This window comes from Xyrauchen texanus, chromosome 21 (genome assembly GCF_025860055.1).
Source record: "Xyrauchen texanus isolate HMW12.3.18 chromosome 21, RBS_HiC_50CHRs, whole genome shotgun sequence".
Taxonomy (NCBI): domain Eukaryota; kingdom Metazoa; phylum Chordata; class Actinopteri; order Cypriniformes; family Catostomidae; genus Xyrauchen; species Xyrauchen texanus.
In genome coordinates, this window is record NC_068296.1 from 24,526,157 (window position 1) to 24,551,193 (window position 25,037).

The following is a 25,037-nucleotide window of genomic DNA, read 5'->3' on the forward strand; positions in this document are numbered from 1 at the left end:
GCCCTAATCCTCTTCGTACATACCAAACCGTGGGTGGAAAACACTTTTTTTATTTTTTACCGAGAACTGTTACAATCCTATTAAATATCAATCTGTTTCTCACCCACCTGTATAGATTCTGAAGATATGGATTTATTTTATGCTGCCTCTCTGTGCTTTTTGGAGATTAAAATTTCTCCATGGACCAACAGAGCTGAGATATTCTTCTAAAAATCTTTGTGTTGAGCAAAAGAAAGATAGTCATACACATCTGGGATGGCATTAGGGCGAATAAATGAGAGAATTGTCATTTTTGGGTGAACTATCCCTTTAACTTACGTGATCATATCAGACATTCTTTAAGTTACACTCTATGGCCGGTCTATCACATAATAGTTTGATATAGCTTTTGCTCTCATTTAGCTTTTTTAGAATTCATGGAAATCACATTTGAAAATAGTAAATATAGACAGCTGTTACAAAACCTGTGCAACACATAAAATAGACATTTATTACAAACATCACAATTCAGATTTCAGTCTCTGCTTCAGAAAATTCAAATGTAGCCTCAGCAGCACTGGGACATGGATATGTGTATTAACCATGAAAGAAACACATAAAATTTCCCCTAAACCTCACATATGGGTTTTCACATGAGTGCCTTTAGCATAGTGTCATATAAATGAGACAATTTCAGTTATTTAAATTCTCGTTCAATTCTGCCAATCAAGTTTGACCGTGAGGAATAATGGGCTTCTAAGACAGGCATAAACATTGAGAGGAAACAAAGTGGTTAAGACACTGATGTAATTTCCTGCTGAGAATAAAAAATGAGAGAAGTCACATATATATTTAACACATCTGAACAGACACACAGCAGAGCCTGACCAGAGCTCGACGGGAGACACTTAAATCAGATCAGCATGTAAATGGATGTACTTGTTTTATATTTTATCAATTCCTGAATCATTATAAATTCCCGGAAAACTTGAAACCTCCAATTTAAGCAACAGCCCCCATTGCCACTCTGATTGGGGCCTCCTTAGAGTGCAACAGTGTAGAGTTCTCTCTTTATTTTTTATCTCTATCTTCATGGAGGGTCTATTCCATCCATCCTCACAAACGATCAACGGTCCAAACTGCAGCGTTCAATCCTAAAACAGCATAACGATTTGACTGGTCAGGTCAATCTCTCAGACAGTGGGGATTGGAAAAGATGGAAGCTTGAGGGGGAAAGTCCATGTCTTGGGTTGGTGGGTTGATGTCAGGACACGTGGGCAATGAGTCTGACTCGTGTCTGGATGTCTTGACGACACAGTGGGCACGTTTCTAGCTGTAAGGCACACTCCATACAAATGCCACTGTGGATATGACGCACAGAAAACACAAATGCAAAGATGACTTCATTATAATCGTTTAGCACAAATGAACATGGGAAGTGACAGTAATGTACAAGAGGTTTAATAGCAACAATAGACATTGCAAAAATAGGCTTGAAATGGTTTCCAAACTACGTAGCAACTATCATGTTTGTCTTTATTTTGTATTTTTCGAATGTTGCTCATTCAATCAGAATCTAGAGTTGGGACTATCAGTTTTACAAAATGTCATAATTCTGAGACCATTCCATTGGCACTATTGTTTTTCCAATTTAACCCAGCAGATCCGTTCAATTTTCTTGAGCAGACTCTGAACCTCAATCATGTCTCTTTACCCCTAACCCAGTGGTGTAAACTTTGCTTCTATATGCTGATCTTTGTACCTGTGCAAACAGGGTCTCAGTTCAGTGTCTGCCATCTGGTCACAGCAGAGGGTGCAGCAGTTATCTCTGATGCTAACCTGCTTGAGCAAGGCCAGGCGCCTGTGTCTGCCATGAAAGGTATGAGATTAAAAAAAAAGACAAAGAAGCATTTCATACTGTGTCTGCCATGAAAGGGATTCAGTCACTTTCTTTAGGTGTTATAACTTGTGCATTATTCAAATCCACATAAAAGTCTTGTGCTGTACAATTATGGCAAAAACCATAATTGCCTATTATTTCCTTTGATATTGCAATTGTGATTATTAATTTTGATAAGCAAAATTTTAAATGGTGAGGCATCTAGCGAATACAAAATAATTTGCTTGGGTTTGAAAACGTATTTTTGTCAGATGCTGTTTCTTCAGCACTCATTTTCACATGCCACCACGAACAGATGTGAAACATAAAACACCCATTTGTGGATCAAAAAGCACTCATTAGGAATGTTTCATTACTGATAGACCTATAGACTCATTTAAACACCTTTGATTTATTGTTCACAAATCTGTGACGGGTCACAATATCAAGTGCTGCAACTAAACATGTAAAGGCCCTGATATACTTCATACAATATCGAAGAACGAACTTCATGGAGACTTCATTTAGAACTAAATCTGGCCAAAAAGGTGTTTTTGCATTCATTTCTGTGGTTCGGAACAGCTTGCTGGGAAAAACTTTTATAAAAATGTCTTAGTGGCTGCTAAACACCTTCTTAATACCATTGGTCAACATCATCAGTAAGTGTGACCTGGAGATCCACCTACTTTGAGGCCGACAGCTAATTTTGTTTATGTTGTTCAGTCAGTTAAGGACAGTCAACAAGAACACACCGGCATGTTACAGGTTATTAGCAAGCTGGTGCAAATTTATCTACATCTGTATGATCGTTCATGTAGACATTTTCCAATGTCATGTGATTTTTTGTTTGTGTAATTAGTCTACAAAAGGAATCCAATCAACTCAAATTCTCTTAAGTTCCCTTTCACACATGTGCCATCTGCAGCGAAAGCCATTTACACATCTGCTCAAAGCAAGATATGCATCTACCATAATTGTTTGTCTTTATTATGCAAATTAACACTTTTATACACTCATCTTTGCAGTCATCATAAATTACAATAACAGTGTAATCGGTGCATATATATAGCGCATTAGCTCAATAGCTCAATAAATTCAGAATGTAACAAGACAAATTAAACATTATCTGCTGCATATATATTACTTTAAATCATCATCGAGTGGATAAAAAAAGCTTCTTTTACAGACCTTGTGTGTATTATACTCCTAGAATAAGGCATAAATTCATTGATAAGACATTTTAATGTCACATTAGTTAAGGTTTTACTGAGCATCCTCATATTTAAGAGCAATTCTAAACGCCTCCCACAGTGATGTGGGTTTCTGAATGTAGCAAACAGTATACTGTTGCTCGGCTGTTCCAAACTTCTTTTTACACCTGAACGAAGAACTTCTCCGGAAAACTTTGGTTCATCTGATATGCAACACCTATTTTTCTTCATTGCACCCTTGGCCCCACCCACTGGCTCTCAGTCAGTTCACACAGGTGAAGAGGAGAGAGATGGGGCCTGTCATGGGACATTCATCCAAAGTGGACTTAAGCCTGTTGCACATTGTACGATTTTGATTCTCGCTTGTCAGACTGTACGATATGAATGCATTGATATCACCATGGCACACTGAGCGACATTATGCCAGACTGCATGATAGACCTCGTAGCCAACTTTGGTCCCAATCGTCTCGATCATTGAACGTGACTAACATTACGGGTATGTTGTGGAATAGAAGCTAAATGGCGAAATTAGCCCCCATTAGTTTTTTCTCTGAAAGTCAGGACATCAGCATTTATGTTGCTCTAATACCACACCATCATGAGCAAAGGCTAACATTTACAAGAAAGATGGATTTTGTCAAATAGGCTTATAATAAGACAGCCTGATCAGAAATACAGAAAATTACAGATGTTGAGAATGAACGTGACAAGCAAATATTCATGTGGAAATAAAAAGACTTGTGGCCTGAAAAACTACAAACCTCTCCATTCACATTGGAGAAAACAAAAAGGTGTGTTATTTTACATCTTTCTCCTCTTTTAGATTAGTAACCTATAGGCCATGCAAAATTTCAAAAATTCATATAGGCTGATAATACACTCACCTAAAGGATTATTAGGAACACCTGTTCAATTTCTCATTAATGCAATTATCTAATCAACCAATCACATGGCAGTTGCTTCAATGCATTTAGGGGTGTGGTCCTGGTCAAGACAATCTCCTGAACTCCAAACTGAATGTCAGAATGGGAAAGAAAGGTGATTTAAGCAATTTTGAGCGTGGCATGGTTGTTGGTGCCAGACGGGCCGGTCTGAGTATTTCACAATCTGCTCAGTTACTGGGATTTTTACGCACAACCATTTCTAGGGTTTACAAAGAATTGTGTGAAAAGGAAAAACATCCAGTATCGCGGCAGTCCTGTGGGCTGAAAATGCCTTGTTGATGCTAGAGGTCAGAGGAGAATGGGCCGACTGATTCAAGCTGATAGAAGAGCAACTTTGCCTGAAATAACCACTCGTTACAACCGAGGTATGCAGCAAAGCATTTGTGAAGCCACAACACGCAAAACCTTGAGGCGGATGGGCTACAACAGCAGAAGACCCAACGGGTACCACTCATCTCCACTACAAATAGGAAAAAGAGGCTACAATTTGCAAGAGCTCACCAAAATTGGACAGTTGAAGACTGGAAAAATGTTGCCTGGTCTAATGAGTCTCGATTTCTGTTGAGACATTCAGATGGTAGAGTCAGAATTTGGTGTAAACAGAATGAGAACATGGATCCATCATGACTTGTTACCACTGTGCAGGCTGGTGGTGGTGGTGTAATGGTGCAGGGGATGTTTTCTTGGCACACTTTAGGCCCCTTAGTGCCAATTGGGCATTGTTTAAATGCCACGGCCTACCTGAGCATTGCTGACCATGTCCATCCCATTATGGCCACCATGTACCCATCCTCTGATGGCTACTTCCAGCAGGATAATGCACCATGTCACAAAGCTCAAATCATTTCAAATTGGTTTCTTGAACATGACAATGAGTTCACTGTACTAAAATGGCCCCCACAGTCACCATATCTCAACCCAATAGAGCATCTTTGGGATGTGGTGGAACGGGAGCTTCGTGCCCTGGATGTGCATCCCACAAATCTCCATCAACTGCAAGATGCTATCCTATCAATATGGGCCAACATTTCTAAAGAATGCTTTCAGCACCTTGTTGAATCAATGCCACGTAGAATTAAGGCAGTTCTGAAGGCGAAAGGGGGTCAAACACAGTATTAGTGTGGTGTTCCTAATAATCCTTTAGGTGAGTGTATATCATGCTTGCAAATTCCCTATGGATGATGCACAAACATGACATATATTTCTAGAATTGTATCCAACTGTATTTGCTGATTTTGATTATTTTTTTAACGCTATTCACATGGCAAACAAAAGGTTCATCAATAAATATTTACAACATTAAATAAGACACTTAATTTATACAAGATAAAAACTGTAAAATCTGTTCAGATGGTACTTTAAAAAATATCTATTAAACTAGTCTCCATTGTCTGATAGTTCCAAATGTTTTACAGTTCAGTAAAATGTGCTTGAAGGTCATAGGGTTTGGCAAGGTATACATATGGGAGGATCTTCACCAGTCAGTAAAAACATGTGTTAGTCTTGAATGGCCCAGTCAGCATCCGGTAAACACTATTTGGTCATGCCTAGATTTAACATTTTGGACCCTGGGGTTTATTTCATATAATGTATTGCTGTTACACTCATTCCATTCTGATTGCCACTTATTGGTGATATAGGAGTCTATTAATGGCCTGAGGTCAGAGGGTGGTATCAGACATTCTGAGATCTCCAAGTTAAATGCCGCTTTTGCAGCCGTATCTGCTTTTTTATTTCCTGCCAGACCAATATATCCCGGCACCCAACAGAGGATAATGTTGAAATCCTTCTTCTGTAATCAATATTTTTTTCAAAATGTTTATGATTATGGGATGATCGCTCTCCATGGATTCAAGTGCTTGAAGGCAAGACTTTGAGTCTGAAGTGATTAAAAAGTTTCGTCCTCAACCCTGCTGTTTTCCAGTGCCAGTAGCAGCACTTGGGCCTCAGCTGTGAAGATGGAGCTCTGTTCTGGAATACGTATGCCATATTGTTGATCTCCAATCACTACTGCTGCTGATACACTGTTATCCATTTTGGATCCATCCGTGAATACTGTACTATAGAGTGGGAAACTACATTTCAGTTCCAAGAATTTCTGTTGATACACATTGGGAAGTGTTTCTGCCTTTTTTAGTTGTGCCAATGCCATAATAATAGTTGTTTTTTTCAAGGTCCAGTTTGATGTTCAAGTTCTCCAAGTATGGTTTAATCCGTATTCCAAAAGGTTTGATTGTTTCAGGTCTAGCTTCATACAGATAAGAACATTCTGGTTGGAATACTGGTGAGTTTGAATGCATATTGTAAGGCCAGTTTCAGATGCCTATTCTGGAGGGAAGGTTCACCGTCTTCTGTCTAAAGGCTTTGAATGGGACTTGTTCCGATGGCTCCAAGAGCTAGACGTACAGTACTCTTGCAATAAGAGCTAAAAGCTTAAATTGTTTGTTTGACCCTATGCCACCGCCTTCAGGGAAAAATGTCATTGTGGCTGATTTAAATGCCAGTAATTGCCCTGGGCACGTCATGACTAGCCGCTTGATTGGATCGGGCCTCTCAAACCACCGGTCTATATGAAATTAGAGCCAAAGCATTGTGTTGGATCGCAACTGCCCACATTCCTCAAATGCCAGCATCTCTTCTTCCACAGATACAGGTCACAACTTAAGGCCATCAAGTCTCCCCATTCATCACCTTTTACAAACAGCAAGGGGGTGCTAGGGACCTATTTTACCCCGGGTCCCCACAGGGGTGCTGATATTACTGTCGTAATAGCGGTCACACTATACGGCTGTGATGCAAAATTTCTGACACTGCCAGAACTTCGTCAGAGGCTGAAGATCATCGCAAAGGCTATTAATCGGCCGTCTGTGTACATGTCACGCTGAATGCAGATTTTGCCCAGTGACGACATTTGTCACAGACGGCAGAATCGTGGCCAAAATCGTACAGTGTGCACCGGCCTTTACACAGGACCACTTCATGTGCCTGTCTGGATTTAAATGTTTTTCTCCAAAAACATGCACACAGACAGACAGTTTTGACCCCATGATACATATCTCGGGCCACTTTTAAAAGACACCGTGTCATGTTACATCTCTTAAAAGGAGAAGCTCTCTGTCATGGACGCATTATTTTGCCCATTTGCACTATTTTTAGTTGTTGGTGTTTGAATACATGATGGAAAGATACTGGAAACTGGATGTGTCTTCAGCATATTTTAGAGTGGATCATATGTTTGGCTCATAACATACCGGTCGGTCATAATATGATTCAAGCTTTGCAAAGGAACTGTTATTGAAGGATGGGGCAGTTAAAAACACTTGGACATGATTGCAATCGTGATATTTTATAGTGCTGACATCCTCTTTACACATGGCGTGTCCGTTGATGTGAAGCGATACAACGGCTTGAGGCTGTCTACACCAAGTGTGTCAACACAAACTTTCTTAACCGTTTATTTGTGTTGTTAGCAGTAGTAGTAAAACCGAATGCAGCGCAAAATTGAACCGGACATCTGTTTTCTGACGATGCAATGGACGCTGTAGACAACATCATTCATTATGACTCTCACATCCAGTGTAGATAGGGTGTAAGTGTTAACAGTTGTGCTTGAGATAAACAGTTTAATATATTCGGATGCAAAGTGTTGGATGTGCGTTGTGTGTAAACCCTGACATTTAGTTTTATAATGTTTTGGTGCATATTCATTTTCTTCCGATTATGTTTAAAAAATTGACTGAAAGATGATAGCGTTGAAGTTTAAAGGAGGCTACTAAATATTATCAGTGGACTTCAGGGAAGATAACAAAACTATAAAAAAAAAAAAAAGAAAGCATTTCATAACCCCTTTAATAGCGGCAGCCGTAATTGTCATCTTAATTGTTAACTGTGCAGCCTGATTACAGACACTGATAATTTGCCATGTGAACAGAAATCTAGTAAATAAAACATACCTGGGCAGAATGATTTTCTCGTCTGATGCAAGCGAGGCAAACTCATTAAATGTGTTGAATTTGATTGAGGGGGGGTGGCGAAAGGGCTTGGCTCCAAAGTTGAACTCACACTGTTGGTAGGACATAAAACTGGCAGCGGCAAAAAAGCCAGACCTGACAAAGAAAGAGGCAGAGAAAAAAGAAAATACTCAAAGAGCTCCATAAACACTTTAAATCTTTATTCTTGTGGTGGAAGAATTGATTGTTTGCTTACGTGGCAGAGGAGAACACCTGCTTCTCAGGAGGCAGCTGGTGTCCGTTTAGATAGAAGATCATCTGCTTCTTACTGAGGTCCAGCAGGAAGCCTATGGCATCACCTACAAAGCCCAGAGAACAATGCTCAAACCTTTTTTGCCCAAAATTATGAAGCACACTTACTGGCACACTTAGTCTGGCAATCATCACAAAATAAAACAACATATCTGCAGAACTGGAAGCTCTGCACGAACCTTCTTTCCAGCAGGGGTGGGAGTGAGGTTTACTGCGAGCGTTGTACCAGATCAGCTGCCTGCAGCCATCATACGCACACGAGTACTCATCATCTCCAATCCCATAACCCTCCTGTACAAACACAAAAGTGTTCTTATCACTAAAGTATTTCAAGCTACACTTTATTTTTGTCAGGCGGACATTTAGTTTTTGTTCTCTTTCCCTTAAAATACAGTGTATAATAGTCTGATGAAAAATTATGCTTTCAAAATGCCTCATGAACTAACCAAAAAAACAGAACCGACTTAAGCAATCAGTAACATAAGAAGTGTCATTTTTAGTTCCATTCACAAGAGCTCAATTTATGAACAGGCATCATGTTGCGAAACCCTTTTCCTAATTATGTTATTTAAATATTATTAGTTATATTCAAAATACTTAAGGCATACACCAAAATAATACCACTAAATACAATGCTGTTAAATTTTCAGCACTCTATATGCCGCTTCTTATAAAACCAGAGCAGGGATGTGTTCTTCATTTAAATAATGGGTAAATATAACCATAACATAACAAGAAACACACATGGTTTAGAAACTTGCTGTCCTTTGTTGCCCAGCCAATCTGCATGACACCGGAGGTGATGACCGTGACTTCATAGTACCAAATCCCAGAATCAACGCAGAATGTGCAGCGGACGCTCTCAAACGATGATGCGTCACACCGTGCCTAAGGAGCAGGAAACAAATCACATTCAACACAAATTCTCAAATTCAAAAAGGTTGATGGATAAATTAGCTAAATAATGTGCTTATATTTGACATATAACAAACAAACAACATATATTTGTTATAAGTCGCTATTCCTCCACAAGATGTGCTACTGGGAGTATGCTCAATATTAGGCATGCATTCATCCACCACTATCCTGAGACTAGCAGTGTGAACCATTTACTGAAGTGTGAAAAGATGTTCTGTTTATGTTTTGCGGTTTCACAAGACCCTACACATCCATGTCATTTTGCAGAATTCAAAAATAATTGTTTGTCTCTCACCTCCAGTCCAGAGGGAGAGATCTTGAGATATTCGCTGACATCATTACTATTCAGCATGGCGTTGATGTTGCTCAAGTTGACCTTCTCATATGTGAACTGACGGCCCTCTTTAATGACTATGGGCCAAAGGATGGCCAATGATAAAATTCTCAATGAGACACAACATACAATATAATATTTGGTTCATGCAAAATTGACCAATTGCCAGGCTAATTATTATTTTCTTCACTACACCAAAGCAAGTTCATGTAATACAAAAGGATATCTGAAAAAAGGCAAAGAGTACGAATTTAACTAAAGAAAACATAGTTATATATTACATAGAACATAGAAATATATTTATTTACAAAGAACTTGTTCACTTAAAAAAACCTGAAAAAGTCCTGAATGCCATTCAAATACTTTCTTCTAATGAACGATGCACACCATTGCAGTCAAGGTTACTCACAGAGATTATCAAGACTCCACTGAGCGCAGAAGCCGACCTGCCGCTTAAGGTAGTCCGGGTGATCAGCCCAACACTCCAGAACGGAGAGTCGGTCACTGATACACGATTCTGAAACGGTTAGCTTGTTCTCACCTGAAACAAAGACAAGCTTCCAGATGTTGAAAATGTTGAGCTTCATCCAGAAAACTACAGAAAGCAAAGTGTCAAACTTACTGGTTTGAGAGAATTTCTCTAAAGCGATGAGAGCAAACAGCATGACAGTTGGATGGGCCTCAGAGCTCTAAAGGCGCAATAAAAACACATGAATGCTATAATGGCAGCATTACAACAACTTATGCAAAACTACAGCATAAGTGGAAGGGGATTATAAAACTGTAACATTTCCAGCAACAAGCAATTTGTCTGTCCACACTGAACACAAAAGTGTTTTGCGACGTGTCAGTCTCAGGCAATCAGGAGATATTTAATGCATAATGTACAGTTATATGAAGTGGGACTTTGGACTAATGAGATTTCACAATGGGCGGGGCTATCCAGTGCAATGCTGACAATGCAATCAACAAAATGTCCTGGTTCTTGTTGCTTCTTGGGGTCGTGGCTGATAAGTTTTATCACTCTTTGTTTTATCACGGTGTGCATGGTTAGGACACTTTCTACACTTTAGCAGCATTTTATGTCATTTAAGTCCACTCATAATATTAGTCGGGATGTCTTACACCTCAAACATAATTTAGGCTATCATATGTTAATGTGCTCATGGTTGATGTCATAATTATTTCTGAATAACCCATCTTCACAGCTGAATTTCTAAATAAATGTTCCAGGTGGACTGGGGAGGAAGCTTTGAGTTGTGAATGTCAGAGTATGTCTTTATAATAAAATCAAACTCTCATCTCAAAAGAGGAAGGAAAATCCTGTTTTCCATGGTATGACTCTGTTAAATAAACTTGGTATGTGGAATAAAAAAAATTTGTAGTGTGCAATGCTCCTACCAAACTCTCGAGCAAGTACTCCAGAGTGCCAGGGCTGAGGAGCGCAATGCTCGCTGGACCTGTAGCAAGAAGAATAAGTACTCAATTAACTATTGTAGTATTAACCAAATCATTCATTTGTACATTGTGTTGACTCTAAAAAAGTAAGATCTATCCATAGTGAGAGAACTGGATATTGAGTGACTGTAGATGGCCCTGGGTGAATCGTGTGTTTATGTGTGTGTGCTGCAGGCTCAGCAGAGCTGTCAGATCACAGGCCTCTGAGGGAGGCTGCTGCAGAATGCAAGCATGACAGGTCTACAGTTCACACACAGCAAACTAGGCTCTTTAGCTTCAGAAGAACATGCTAACATGAATAAGAGGTATAGTAAGATGAAAGAGATCTCAGATTCCTTTCACAGAATCTTCCAGACTGATGTCACTTTGGATGAGTTTTACATGTATGTGTTGCTCAAATTATTTGGACATTTCGGTGTCGTTTCCAAGTTCATGTTAGGCTGAGTATGAGTGGTTCCCTCACCAGCCAGTTTCTCAGCCAGGCAGCCCAATACTGCTGTGGTGTTGCGGTGTTTGGCTGGGATAAGGGCGTCCTGACGGGCCACAGCAGCACTTAGATTCAACATGTCCGACAACTTCTGCAGAGCATCCTGACAGGAGACACAAAGCACCAAACTCTTTAATCAATGCTACAAACCAAATGGTGTCTACACTTGAATGCACAAGAGCTCAAAGACCAAAAGAGCTTCCTCACCAACATTATTCACAACTCTACTTAACCGTTAACACGTTCTCACAGACATCAGACAAAATTACATGTTTCTGATGTTCATTATTATCACAAGAGCTCACTTCTGTTTAGAATTTGTTACCTTAAAACTCCAACATAAAATCAGAACTTAAACTGTGTGGGACCCAAAAATAAGTTGCAGGTCAGTTTTGATAGGGTCATGGACAGCAGGGAGAAAACAACACTAAATGCAAATAATAAAATGCAACTATATAATCATGAATAAGGATGAATGATTTAGACAAAAAAAAAACATCTAAGTGCAATTATTTTGAACATTTTGCGATTGCGAATTGAACTGTGATGTGATTATTAACATAAAAAAAAACTAGTAAGTGTTTCATTTTGATCAAAATTAAGTCATGGGCAAACATGCTCTACTGCCAACAGAAATACTTTTCATGAAAGGGTGTTCACACTTGAGTCCTCTTAAAAAGAACTAGACTAAATAAATAAAAAAATACATTTATATTTTGGAACCCAATAATAAGTTATTATTAAGTTAAGACATTTTTACGGAAATATACTTTTGAATAATATTAACCAGGGACTAAAACGGTTAAAGGAACGAAAATGAAAAACAAAAACAAATGACATTTTTAGCAAAACTGTGATTTTCAATTGTTCCAGAGTGAAAACTTTATTTTTAAATGCTGATAACCAGTTATAACCAGCAAATATTGTTCTGATTATTTGTTCATGAAACTAAAGGCTAAAGGGATTATCACACTACATTTTTGGAACTACACTTCATGTTGCTCGAAGAAATGAATCATGCTTTGATCCTGAAGGAAACTGCTGCATCACACATTTCTTTGCCTAATCACCTGTTGTGGATGTTGCATTCTCTGAATGAAGACCTTTTTAACAACTATGTATAATTACTATAAATACATGCACGACTAATCCAGATACAAGGAAAACATTATTAGAGGTAAAAAGTAGTTTTCTCAGTTGTTTGCAAGTCTTCACTAAATTATTGTTAGATGTGATGCATTAATACAGATTTGATCCTGCCGGGTTTTGAATCGGAAGCAGATCTGTAAACAAAATTATACTTAACTGTTAATTATCTGCTTGTTATAATTTCTATGCTGATAAATCCACCACACAGGGGGGAAAATGGCTTACTTTCACTTATTTTGGTGAGGCAAGTGGCATATTTTGAACTTGTTTTTCCAGACCATGCTTGTTTCTCTTGCAAGATCTGGCAACACTGCAATTGGCATTTCACCCACCCCATAGCGCACAGTACTGTAATTTTAAAAAGAATATTATTAACCATTCTTTTATTTTGTTCTAACCGGAAAACTGCAGAACTTCTGAACCGAAAATACAGTTTTTGCTCAAAATTAAAAACATTAAATTTGTAGTCCCTAATATTAAAAACAACGACAACAACTTTAACTATTATTATTATTATTGTTCTTGTTGTTATAAAACAGTACCATATTTATGTAATATTTTCTTAATCTGAATGCAGCACAACTATGAGGGCCTTTATTTTTGGCAGAAGCTTTTATTTTGCCGGTACACTAAAGGAAGACATTTCTGTTTCAACTCTTCTGTCCACAAAAACCTGGTTTTATGAGGTTACTTTAGATTTGGATAGTTACATTTAGCAGCAAGGCATACCGGTATTTGGAATAACACAAACGTGCAATTAGTGAAACTAGAGTGCTGTAAATGTAACACACATAGCTCATGAGCCGGGAAACATGTGCAGACTATTTCTATATTTTATTTCAATCGCAGCATTAGCAATTTGATAATTGCATGTCATATCGCGATTTAGATTTTACTTGAATTAATTGTTCAGCCCTAATCATGCATAGAATAAATTGACAAGTGAAATTTTAAAAGCGAGCAGGAAACACTTACATATCTTTTGTTGTTGCCTTCAAAGGCCATTTGTCCAATCTAAACTGCATAACTGCATTTTGAGCAAACCTGGTAGAAGTTTGCCAAAGTAGATTCATCCAATATGGACATGTTGCTTGACATGCCCTCATCCTCGAAAACCGTGAACAAAAATATGCAAGGTAAAATAAAATATGACCCAAACTAAATTAAATGGGTAATTAATTTATTTTATTTTATTTTTTTATGTGTAGAGAGCAATCACTCAAATTCAGCATAACATCACATATTAGGGATAGGTTTTCGGTGCATTAACATCCTTTATGGAAAAGTACCTGGAAAATAATATGGCAGTCAATGTGGGTATGAATGTATATGTGAACTCACTTTGGTGGGCAAAGGGCATTCATCCAGTAGCAAGGTTATTACAGCCGGTCCCAGTGGGTCATCTAGAGGAATTACCCTAATTAAAGACTGCACCACTTCCAACCAGCCATCATCTAGGGTGAGAAAGAGAGACAAGAGAGGATGGGTGAACACAAACAGAAGTTTAGTTTCAACTATGTGATGTCCTTTGTGTGAATTTTATTATAGCATACTGCTCCATTATTGTATCAGTGCACTCAATTTTATACCTCATTAAAATTATTAGTTGACCTATATGGGTTTTTCAATTAAAATATTGGCAGTGAGCAGACTGGCTGAGGACACATTAAATGCCAATATTTTACAAGATATAACATTTTAATATAAGCAACTGAGACATTCGCTAAATTGCTCAATTGATTGAACATTTAGAAATATAATAATAATAATAAAAATTTGGTGAACCATTCCTTATTATTAAAAGTAGAGTTTCCACCTGTTTACTCCAGCATAAAGCTCTTAGAAGCCACCTGATGCCACAGAGTCTCAAACCACAACATGCAGACTCAGCTCGGAGCAACAGATGCACATATAAATAAAATCAACAGCCACGGAGGCTTTGGCATTAGCACTAGGAGAGAGGCAGGCTGGCGACCCATATACGACCTTGCTACATTTTGACCCCTGATCTGAATCTGGACTGTGTCCAGACCAAAGCAACCCCGTTCAATATGCAGTATACTATGGGGCATTGCAGGTAACATGGGCTACATCTACAAGTGTAATTATAAAGATTACAGGGTAAATTAGTATGCAAAGGGAGTATGTACACAAAATCTCAGCACACTACCCAATAAACAAGCAAATGCAGCATAGCTTAAAATTATATACAAATCACAAAACAAATTTATACACATGCAAAGTGTTTGTTCCTCAACTCAAGAGTCTCTGAGTGACTAATTAATTCACTCAAAAATTTATATTCTGTCATCATTTACTCACCCTCAAGTTGTTCCAAACCCATATGATTGTCTTTCTTCCGTGGAACACAAAAGAAGATTTTAGGCAGAATGTAGAACTCTTTTTGTTTTGTTTTTTTGCTCCACAGAAGAAAGAAAATCATACAGGTTTGAAACAACATGTGGATGAATAAATAACACCTGATTATCCCTTTAAATTCCAAAGTCACTGACCCACAAACTTCAGCCGCTGCAACAGGACTGAGCATCGCAATAACAATGATAGCACAGGGTACACGTCAAACTTCAAAAGCAGCCATAACTAATACACACGGAGCATCCACAGCTTCCGCTCTTAGATTAACATTCCTAATTACTTAATCAGGTTCCAGGGGGTGACAACAAGCTGCACTTGTTTCACTAATGGGAACAACAACAAAAAAAACACCACTGGCTGATTTCAATTCAAGTCAATGTTATTTGTATAGCGCTTTTCACTACACACATAATTTCAAAGCAGCTTTAGAGAAATTATGCAGTAATTTCTGTAATGTCTTAAACCCACATGCAATATTGCAGCACTTTGACTGTATTTCACTCACCCGTCTCTGCCATCTCATGCAGTGTGATCATGGAGTATGGCGGCTCTTGATCACTGAAATAAAAAAGAACAAATAGTATATGATAATAAGGGCTCAAAATAAGTATGGGCCAATGGCTTGAGGCCAGTTTAACCAGCCATATTAGGCAACTTCTACATTTTCACTACATCTGACATGAATAAATGAATGAATAAACGTTACATTTATATAGCGCTTTACACAGTGAATAGGGGACTCTTCTCAACCACCACCAGTGTGCAGTGATGGCAGCCATAGTGTGCCAGTACGCTCACGACACACCAGGCAGCTATTGGTGGAGAGGAGAGAGTGGAGTGATTTAGCTAATTCGTGTATGTGGATTATTAAGAGGCCATGATTGATAAGGGCTAATGGGGGGAATCTGGCCAGGACACCGGGGTTACACCCCCACTGTTTTCGAGAAGTGGGATTTCTAATGAACACAGAGTCAGGACCTCGGTTTAACGTCTCATCCAAACGACAGCGCCTTTTTACAGTATAGTGTCCCCATCACTATACTGGGGCATTATTGGGGCTTTTCCACTGCACGGTACAACTCGACTCAACTCTGCTTGCTTTTTGGGGGTTTTCCACTATGGATAGTACCTGGTACATTTTTAGTACTACCTCGGTCGAGGTTCCAAGCGAGCTGAGCCGATACTAAAAATCCTGCAGATCATTGATTGGTCAGGGAGAATAGTCACTACCAGCATCACTGGATTTCCAACACGTGACTTCAACCCGCTAGTTTTAAGTTAGTAACAACGATAGCAGTATCATTTGTTCACGCGACTTTTGAATTGTGAAAAAAGAAATGGCTATGCGCAAACCACGCCATGGTCAATAAACGAGGTGCAGACGGTCCACTTGTTAGCGATGACTGAAACGAAAAAGTCTCTGAAGAAGTGTCTCAGCTGTTGGCCGCACAAGGCTACCACCGGACCTACCAACAGTGTAGGAAAAAGTAAAAAAAAAAACGTAAAAGTGACTACAGAACCATCAAGGAAAAGCGGAAGTGGTTCGACCAAATGGACGCTATCTAAACTGCTGAGCAATGGGGGGGGAGAGTGCCCTGGACTCAGCCGCGATGGAGGATGGCACGTTTTGTTACGTTTACTCTATACTCTGCTTGAAAGCTTCACTTTATTTAGTTGACCAGCTACTGGAAGCTTGCTTCTAAAACAACCAGGCCAATTTAACTGATACATTTGTGTAAAATCACCATGCAACAACTGCTTTATGCAGCACAATGAGCTAGTAGCTAACAGCTAGCGGATGTGTTATTGATTTGGTCAGTTTGTGTCATGTTTAAGATGATGTCACGGCAGTAGAGTTGGCGCAACTATGACGATCAGCCTATAATCCCACCCACGCTGAGGAGGCACTAAACTGCAGTGGAAATGCAAGCTCAGAAATGTAAAGCGAACAGAGTTGAGGCGAGTCAAACCGTAACGTTCAGTGGAAATTTGCCATAAGACTCCCTAATACCTCTTCCAGCAGCAACCTTACCTTTTGTGAACATAAAAAAAACATTCGGGTTCAATACACATTAAGCTCAATCGATAGCATTTTGGCCATAATTTTGATCAGGGTTTAAAATCAGGGTTACAGTGAGGCTCTTACAGTGGTAGTGGATGGTGCCAATTTTTGGAGGGTTTAAAAAGGCAGAAATGTGAAGCTAATAATTTTATTAAAACACTTACAATAATTTTTTTGTTAAAACTTTTGTATTATTTAAGCATTAAAGTTGTTTAAATCATCGTTTTTGCAGTCGTTTTAACGTTTACGTATTAGCCCCATTCCCTTCCATTGTAAGATTCTTATTGGAACCCAGATTTTTGTTTATTTAAAGAAAAGTAGGGACAAGTCAAAATATTTTTTTATGATAATCAACATTATGCCACAAATGCTGTCGATTGAGCTTAACATGTGATGTTTTAAACATTGTTGTTTTTTAAAATTGTTTCAGCAAGGTACATTTTATAATTTATTTCTGGCCCAACTTGAGCATGAGAAACAATATCTTTATTGTTGCGCCCTGCTAATGGCAAAGCATAATCAAATAAATGTTCACCTCTGTATCTCATACCATGGGTGCATGAGCATGTGAGTGTGTAAGCATCTTATTTAGTCCTTGGCTCTCTAGACATTAGTTATAAAAGCCTAATGGTATAAAGGGTGATTGTACAACACATGGCAGATTGCTATTGGAGGGTAGGCAGAGCAGACTTCTGGGGTTGTTTTGGCTACAGGGTCTATACATCCATTTTGCAGGCTGGGTCTGCAATAGTAAATCTAAGCAGCGATAGCAAACGCCCCTGGAGGGAGCCGGCATGATCAAAACAACACCAGAGACATTTAGACTGGTACAATCAAGTCACCGATAACAGCAGATGAGAAGGAACAGAGAACTATTAGGGTGGTCGAGAAAGAGAGCGAGAGAGAGGTCTAATGCCCCAAGCTATAGGTGTCTGACTGCTGTGTGATTGTGCTGTAATGGTCACATAGGGACATTTTCTACTTAAAAACTCCTGTTTATCACTCTGTGTAGACAGCTGTCTACACAGAACTGATCACTTAACACAATCAAGGACAGAGATTGTGGTCACAGGTGTGCTGGGTGATTTGTTGAATATTCCTAATGATTTTGCTACTGATATAAAACTAAGCAACATTTTGACTATTGCAATGACGCTAATTAACTTTTCATTTAGCCATGAAGTTTCCAAAGAATGTGTCATTTCACTTACTTTGCTCCACAGAAGAAAGAAAATCATACAGGTTTGAAACAACATGGTCTCAAAAGACCTGAGAAAATGAGAGCATTAAGATAGATATTCTAATTGCACCTCCGATTTAACCTTGAATACAAAAAATCCTGTTAGAGTTGGGAAGTTCAGTTCATTTTCATGAACCAGTTCAAACTTTCAATTAATTGTTTCAAATCTCTGATTGAACAATTAATGTGCATGAACACTCAAAAATATTCTTCGGAGAATGGAATTTTTTATATGAACCTTTTCCTAGGGGGCGTTTATACTGTATGAAACTTTTCCTTTTTCAAGGGGTCCAAAAGTAGGTGCTATGTTGCGAAAAAGTTTACTCTTAATAAGTTCAAGTCTCTGTATACATTTCATGCATATGTGGTATCGGTTGAAAGAGTAGAATCTCACATTTTCATAGATAACCATTACTTCTGCATTTATGTTACATAAAATAGCAAAATAAGGCCTGAAAAATTTGTGTCGCAAATCAGAGCCACTTAGTGGTAATGGGGTAGAAATATTCATATGAAAAAGTATTTCATATAGTACTAAAATAGACAAATCATGATATATCAAATGAAACCTTTCATTCTCATCATTGCACTACTGTACATTTTATTTTGTTGCCCTAATACCACAGTTGGAAAGATTTTCAAAAGTATCACAAATTTTTATATTATTTCTGTAAGACATAAAATACAAATGTCTCTTTTACACACCAAACACTGCTGCTGTAAGTCCCAAATAGCTACAAACTTAATATCTGCTTTTACCTAAGTTTTCAAATGAGAATTTTTTACTGGTCTATGAGCTTATTTGTGTAAATAATTTAAAGTTATATCCCAGAACAAAATGTGTCATACAGCAGGAAAAACATGCTAAACAAATCATCGGATTTGTTACAACTAATGATGATTAAATGTTTTATATCAGTTCAAAGGGGAGGATCTTAGCTTTCTAATGACATCTAGATTGAGCTTCTAGTCCACTCAGAGGCCTAGATATTTGATGAAACATTGGTTGTGGTGTGTGAACTGAAAACACTATGTAACACAATTGTTTTCCTGGGTAGTAAGTGTTATTCCCTAATTGCTTAAGCCTCAATAGTATAGAAAATGGCAATTATTCCCCACAAACTTACATGACCAGGACAGTGATATTTTGAAATTTACCTATTTCCAATGAGAAAATGAGCTAATTTGTATCTTTTCACATAAAGTTAGATAAAACATAAGAATCCAAATTAACATGTATTTATACTAAAGTAATACAAAAATGTCTACAAAAGATTTAGAAGAGAGTAGTTTTTCCAGATTTATGATTCTACTGTAAATCACTTTCACAAATCAGCCCCCAAATGTAGTCTCCCTTCATGTTCTCGTAATACTGTCCTTGGTAGCATCATTCAAAGTCCAGTATATCCTGATGGAAGCACTCGCCTTGCTCCTCCGTGTATGCTCCCATGTTCTCCTTGAATCTATCAAGAGGAGCATCAAGGATATGCACTTTGAGGGACATCCTACAGCCCATTGTGCCATAGTTCTTCACCAGAGTCTCAAACAGCTACACGTAGTTTTGCCCAGGAAGCCCCAAACCACTGCGACAAAGCTGTTCCAAGCCACTTTCACCTTACTAGTGTGCTTCTTGGGGAATTCATTGCACTCCAGGATCTTCTTTTATCTGAGGTCCGACAAAGACACCGGCTTTGACTTTTGCCTCTTGCCTCAGACAGCTTAGGGAAGAAGTGTTGAAGGTACTTGAAGGCTGCCGACTCCTTATCTAGAGCTCTGACAAATTGTTTCATAAGGCCCAGTTTGATGCGCAGTGGTGGTACCAGCACCTTCCAGGGGTCCACCAGTGGCTCCCAGTTTTTTTTTTTTGCAGTGCTCGCATGTGATATGAGGTGCCCAGGGTTTGTCTTGATCCTTAACAGGCATGCCGAAATATGCCTTATAGGCCTCACACATCTTAGCAAATGCTTCCACAGAGTACTTTTTCACTTTTGTCTTGATAAATTGGCTGCAGACATAGGAAAAAGCATCTGCCGGATGCTTGCAGCCTCTTGATGCCATCTCAGAAAAATGCAGATATGTATCCACTAAGGCAGCTGGAACTAAACTGAACTAGTGGGCTTAAGGCCCCTTTATTTATACTAATATTTATATTACTGGAAAGTTATAGAAAGTTCTATAAGTTACTCCAAGTTTACTCAGCACTGAATCTATCTGCAATGTTCTGAAAAATAGGTACATTTCAAAACATCACTGGCTTGGTCACAAAAGCAAGTTTTGTGGGAACAATAGCCATTTTCTATACTTTTGAGGCACAAGCAATTAGGAAATAACACTTACTACACAGGAACCAAAAAATAATAACAAAATTTTACAAAGTGAAATTACATTCCAACTTTAAACAAAAGAAAGAAAATGGCTGAGCCCCCCACCCCTGCAAAAAACAGAATGTTTAAATCTGATTGGAACGGAATATTTCCTTTCCCATAAAATTGTGGTTTATGGTAATTTAAGATTCTCTTCAGGAAGTGAAAACAGCCTGTTAATATACGGGTCAAAAATTCCTGAGAATAATGCACACAAAGTCTGAATCGGATCTGCCATCTGCCATCTGCCATGCAAATAGGTTGCAGCAGGTTCAGCAAGATTTGAGCTGGCAAATCTGATGGACAGGTAAAACAAACTTTTGTGGTGGACATCCACTGCTTGACAGCTGTAGGCAAGCTGTGTGGGAAGGTGCAAGAACATGTGACAAAGAGGAAGAGTGACTGACGGCTCTGATATAAAGCCTAAATGTTAAAAGAAACATAAAGAGCTCCTCTGTTATCTCAAGCTGGTGTCTTGAGCAATACATTAAGACTAAATGTGTTGCTGTGCAAATTAATGAATAAATAAATAATGGCATGCTAATTTAAAAGCTCTGGCAGGCTTCTAAATCTGCTCTCCAAGCTGCAGATTTAAAGCTTGGTTAATTTCAGAGGAAAGGTCCTCCTTCCAGTGGGTGTGGTGTCAGTGGTAGACAATTATATATTTAAAGGGATAGTTCATTGTCATGTTGTTCCAAAACCAAATAATTTCCTTTCTTCTATGGCTCACAAAAGGAGATTTTAGTTAGTATGTTGGTCTAAGTCACATTTACTTTCAATGTATTATAATTATTTTTTTTCATACAATGAAAGTCAACGATGACGGAGACTGAACATTCCCCCTAACATCTTCTTTTGCGCTCCACAAAAGAATGAATGCCATACGGGTTTGGAACAAAACATGAGGGTGAATAAATGACTACATTTCCATTCTTCCTTTAACTTACCAAAAAACAAAAAACAATATGAAAATGGATGCAACATAACAGTGTCTTAAAATAAGCCTAATGATTTTAGCCATAGATGGAGATATGTTTTGATATGATGCATTATGATTAATTCCAAGATGGAATTAATAACTTACCGAGATGCCCCTCTACTTCCTGTCATAGTTACAGTTTTACTCACTTGTCAACAAGAGTCCTGATGACGGCCAGCGTATCCAGTACCAAACCATCCACGTTTTGTTTTTTCCGACGTGGCTCGTGCGGTCCTCGACCTCGCCTGGGCGGTCGGACCGGGTCCCTGGGCCGGCTGCTTCTGGCCTCTGGGGGATCAGAGACAGAGTTATCCACTCGCCTGTGCTGCCTGCGAGGGGCTGATCCCTCCTCCACGTCACTGTCCTCTCTGCACACGCAGCTGTTCCCCATAGTTCCACTGGATGAGAGGCTGGGCCAAAACTGCACTGACCGCAGCTGTTCTACAGTCAGTCGTAGAACCCGTGCAAGGCTCCTGCAGGCACAGAATGCAATCCAGGTGGCTACTATCATATCATTGGAAGGACTTTAGAAGGTGTGACGGTACGGGTCGGGTAGATGTGTCGGTCATTGTGCTACTGCAGACGATCAGCTGCCAGGCGCAGACGAACAAAGCTGATAGTGCAGTCAACACACATCCTACAGCCTGAGAGGTTTTCACTCCTGTGAGGGAAGCAGCAAGATTTCATTAAGATTACTCATCAAATTATTATCAATGTGGGCAGAATACATGACAACCATGACGTGGAAAACATACACATAAAATACTCAAAGGACTCACTAACACGGTTTAACATAGCTAGATAATAGCCACTGATCTGGGTAGAGTTGCACCAGCTATGCGTAAGGTCTCACTTAAGTTGAAACCTGAAGTTCACACTAAGAGGTTAGTAACTACTAGTTAGTTTGTAACTAAGTCAGTGCTTAATTTGGTTGCACCACCTATTCTTAAGGAAAGACTTAACTAAAAGGTCCTAAGCTCTCTGTAAAGTCATGCATAGTCCCATAATATGACGTTTACTTGTATTGATCCAATACATAGCCTTGAAATTTATACACAGATGTGTTAAAAAGCTGTCAAATTCAATTTGATCTTGTTCAAACATTGTTTGCTCCAAACTGTTAGATGTAATAAATTATATCCCTACTGAATTACTATGATATACCAATGGTATATTTAAATAACAATATTTAATAACTGTATCTAAAATAAGGGGCAATAAATAAATACGAATACAACAGGCTGGAAAAATAGGCATTTATACATTTTAATATCTATTTCGTATGTTGAAACTTGACACATGCTGAAGAAGTACGTTTTTTACTAAATGTTTTCTCCCGTAAATGTAAACGAGTGTAAATGGCAACATCATACTGTATGTAGAAAGGACAGAAGCCTGACAACCAAAACATGAGCTCATTGATGTCATAAAATATCAGTCTTCTTTTTTATTCCATCCGTTACTCCTGGTCATAGGCTTCTGTATTTAGTTTATACGTAGGGTTAAATCCTACCCAAGTTTATATGGTGCAACGCTCAAATATTTTGTAGGGCATAAGTTGGGCCCATTTACGCCACAACTAAGCGAAGTTATAGCGTACTTATAGTTGGTGCAACCGGCCCCTAGTTATTACAAGATTGCATTAGCGGACTGACATGATAATAGACCGTTAGTGTCTATAACTTTAGTATAGTCGCTAAAATAAAACATAAGTGTTTTAGGGAAAAGTTCCAGAGCTTGCTTTGTAAACAATGTTTTGCTTAAAGGGACACTGTTAGTCATACAACACATTTTATGTACATTTCTAAGAACTGCAATTATCCAACCTTATGATTTGCTTAATAATTATGTTAAGTCATCACACAGCAGGACTTGCTAGCAGTTTGTAAGAGTACATATAAACTAATAAGATATCTGCGATTTCAATAATTGTCAATGTTAGCAGCGGCTAACCTCACAGCTAGCACAAATTTAAAAACAGCATTTAAATGATAATAAAACACTCATTCATGATTGGACACTGGCCAGCTAACACTGACATTCACAATCCCTCAACAGACACACAGAAAGCTTTCTAATGACACTGACGTTTAAATAAATTTACGTCAACAAACTTGAGTCTCTTTGGCTGCGTTTTAAATCCTTGTGAGCTACCTACGAAGGCAGCATTTACGGGAAACACAGGCGCGTTCCGTGTCAGCTAAACAACACAAATGTATGATACCCAAAACGATTTCGAGCGCTTATGATCCCCAAAAATGTTGTCAAGGTATGCAGTTCACTAGGTTTTGAAACACAGCCTCTATCGTCATGTCAGAAATTAACGTTAGCGGCGATATAACTAACTACGCCTCCAAAAAGATGAACAAAACGTCAGCTTAAAGCATTTTCCTGAACTGACACGTCCATAAACAGGACTATTTGTATTTAAATAATATGAATATACCACAGGTATGCATTTACTCACCCGTTAAGGCGGAGGATTTTCGCTAAATGTAGCAGCACTGGTCTGTAGGCCGAAAACAAAGACTACACGGGAAGTGTGTGAGCTTTAATTATTAGCGATATGATTAATACTCACAGTCCCTTCAGTCATCAATAGTGTGTTGACCCACAGATTAAAACAGACACAGTCGGTGTTTGTTAATGAAAGTAAGTGGCTGCTTGAGAAGTGAAAGCATAAGCAACTGTCTGAAGTGAGTGTGTGGGGATAAATCAGGGCTCCCTCTGTGTAGTGTGTGTTGTCGCATATTTCTCTCCAGCACATGATGCTGGACCCGACCCCTCCCAGCAACCAGTACAACATACCAACTTCTGCTCTCATGCTGAGCTAAACAGATAAATGCATAATTATAAAAGCTTTGTGGCAGCTATTTTTGTCACACTTCTTTTTTTTTCGTTTTGGGTGGGTGAATGTGGACTGAGAATCGTGTTTTATCCTGCCTGCCTTTCTTTTAATGATATAATAACAAATCGAGACATTCAGGTAATAAATAGATATATTCACAATTTACATAATAATAATAATAATAATAATAATTGATTAATACCTGTTTAACACGGAGAGATGCTAAAAAAATATATAGCAAGCAAGTGTTGACAACTGAAAGACAGAATAAATAAGTTTACTGGCATCTATTAAAATTATAATACCATTATAAATTATTACTTACAGTATAATACAAAAAAAAAATAATATTAAATACAAATATTAATAAAATATACGTTGAAAATCGAAAGCGAAATTAGCTTCAAGTCATCATCCCTGAGAACTACATTTCCCAGAAGTCAATGGACCTTTTTCTGGACTGTGATGACGCAAATCCGCCTTATTTATCGGCGTAAATCTATCTACTTTTTCATTTTAATTTATTGATTTATTTAGTTAGTGTAA

At 38.5% G+C, this 25,037-nt stretch overlaps 1 protein-coding gene across 1 annotated transcript; it reads right to left on the bottom strand.

The window, feature by feature from the left end:
- Nucleotides 1-469: 469 nt before the first annotated feature.
- Nucleotides 470-24,378, bottom strand: rspry1 (ring finger and SPRY domain containing 1). The gene is made up of 15 exons (XM_052152744.1): nucleotides 24,111-24,378; nucleotides 21,793-22,304; nucleotides 15,505-15,557; nucleotides 13,965-14,077; nucleotides 11,451-11,577; nucleotides 10,931-10,989; nucleotides 10,152-10,218; nucleotides 9,939-10,070; nucleotides 9,491-9,606; nucleotides 9,022-9,165; nucleotides 8,457-8,568; nucleotides 8,222-8,324; nucleotides 7,969-8,121; nucleotides 1,742-1,846; nucleotides 470-1,340 (listed from the first exon to the last, which is right to left on the bottom strand). Exons 2-15 carry the CDS (start codon nucleotides 22,152-22,154, stop codon nucleotides 1,244-1,246), a joined length of 1,743 nt encoding a protein of 580 aa, XP_052008704.1. The 5' UTR covers nucleotides 22,155-22,304; nucleotides 24,111-24,378; the 3' UTR covers nucleotides 470-1,243.
- Nucleotides 24,379-25,037: the final 659 nt, after the last annotated feature.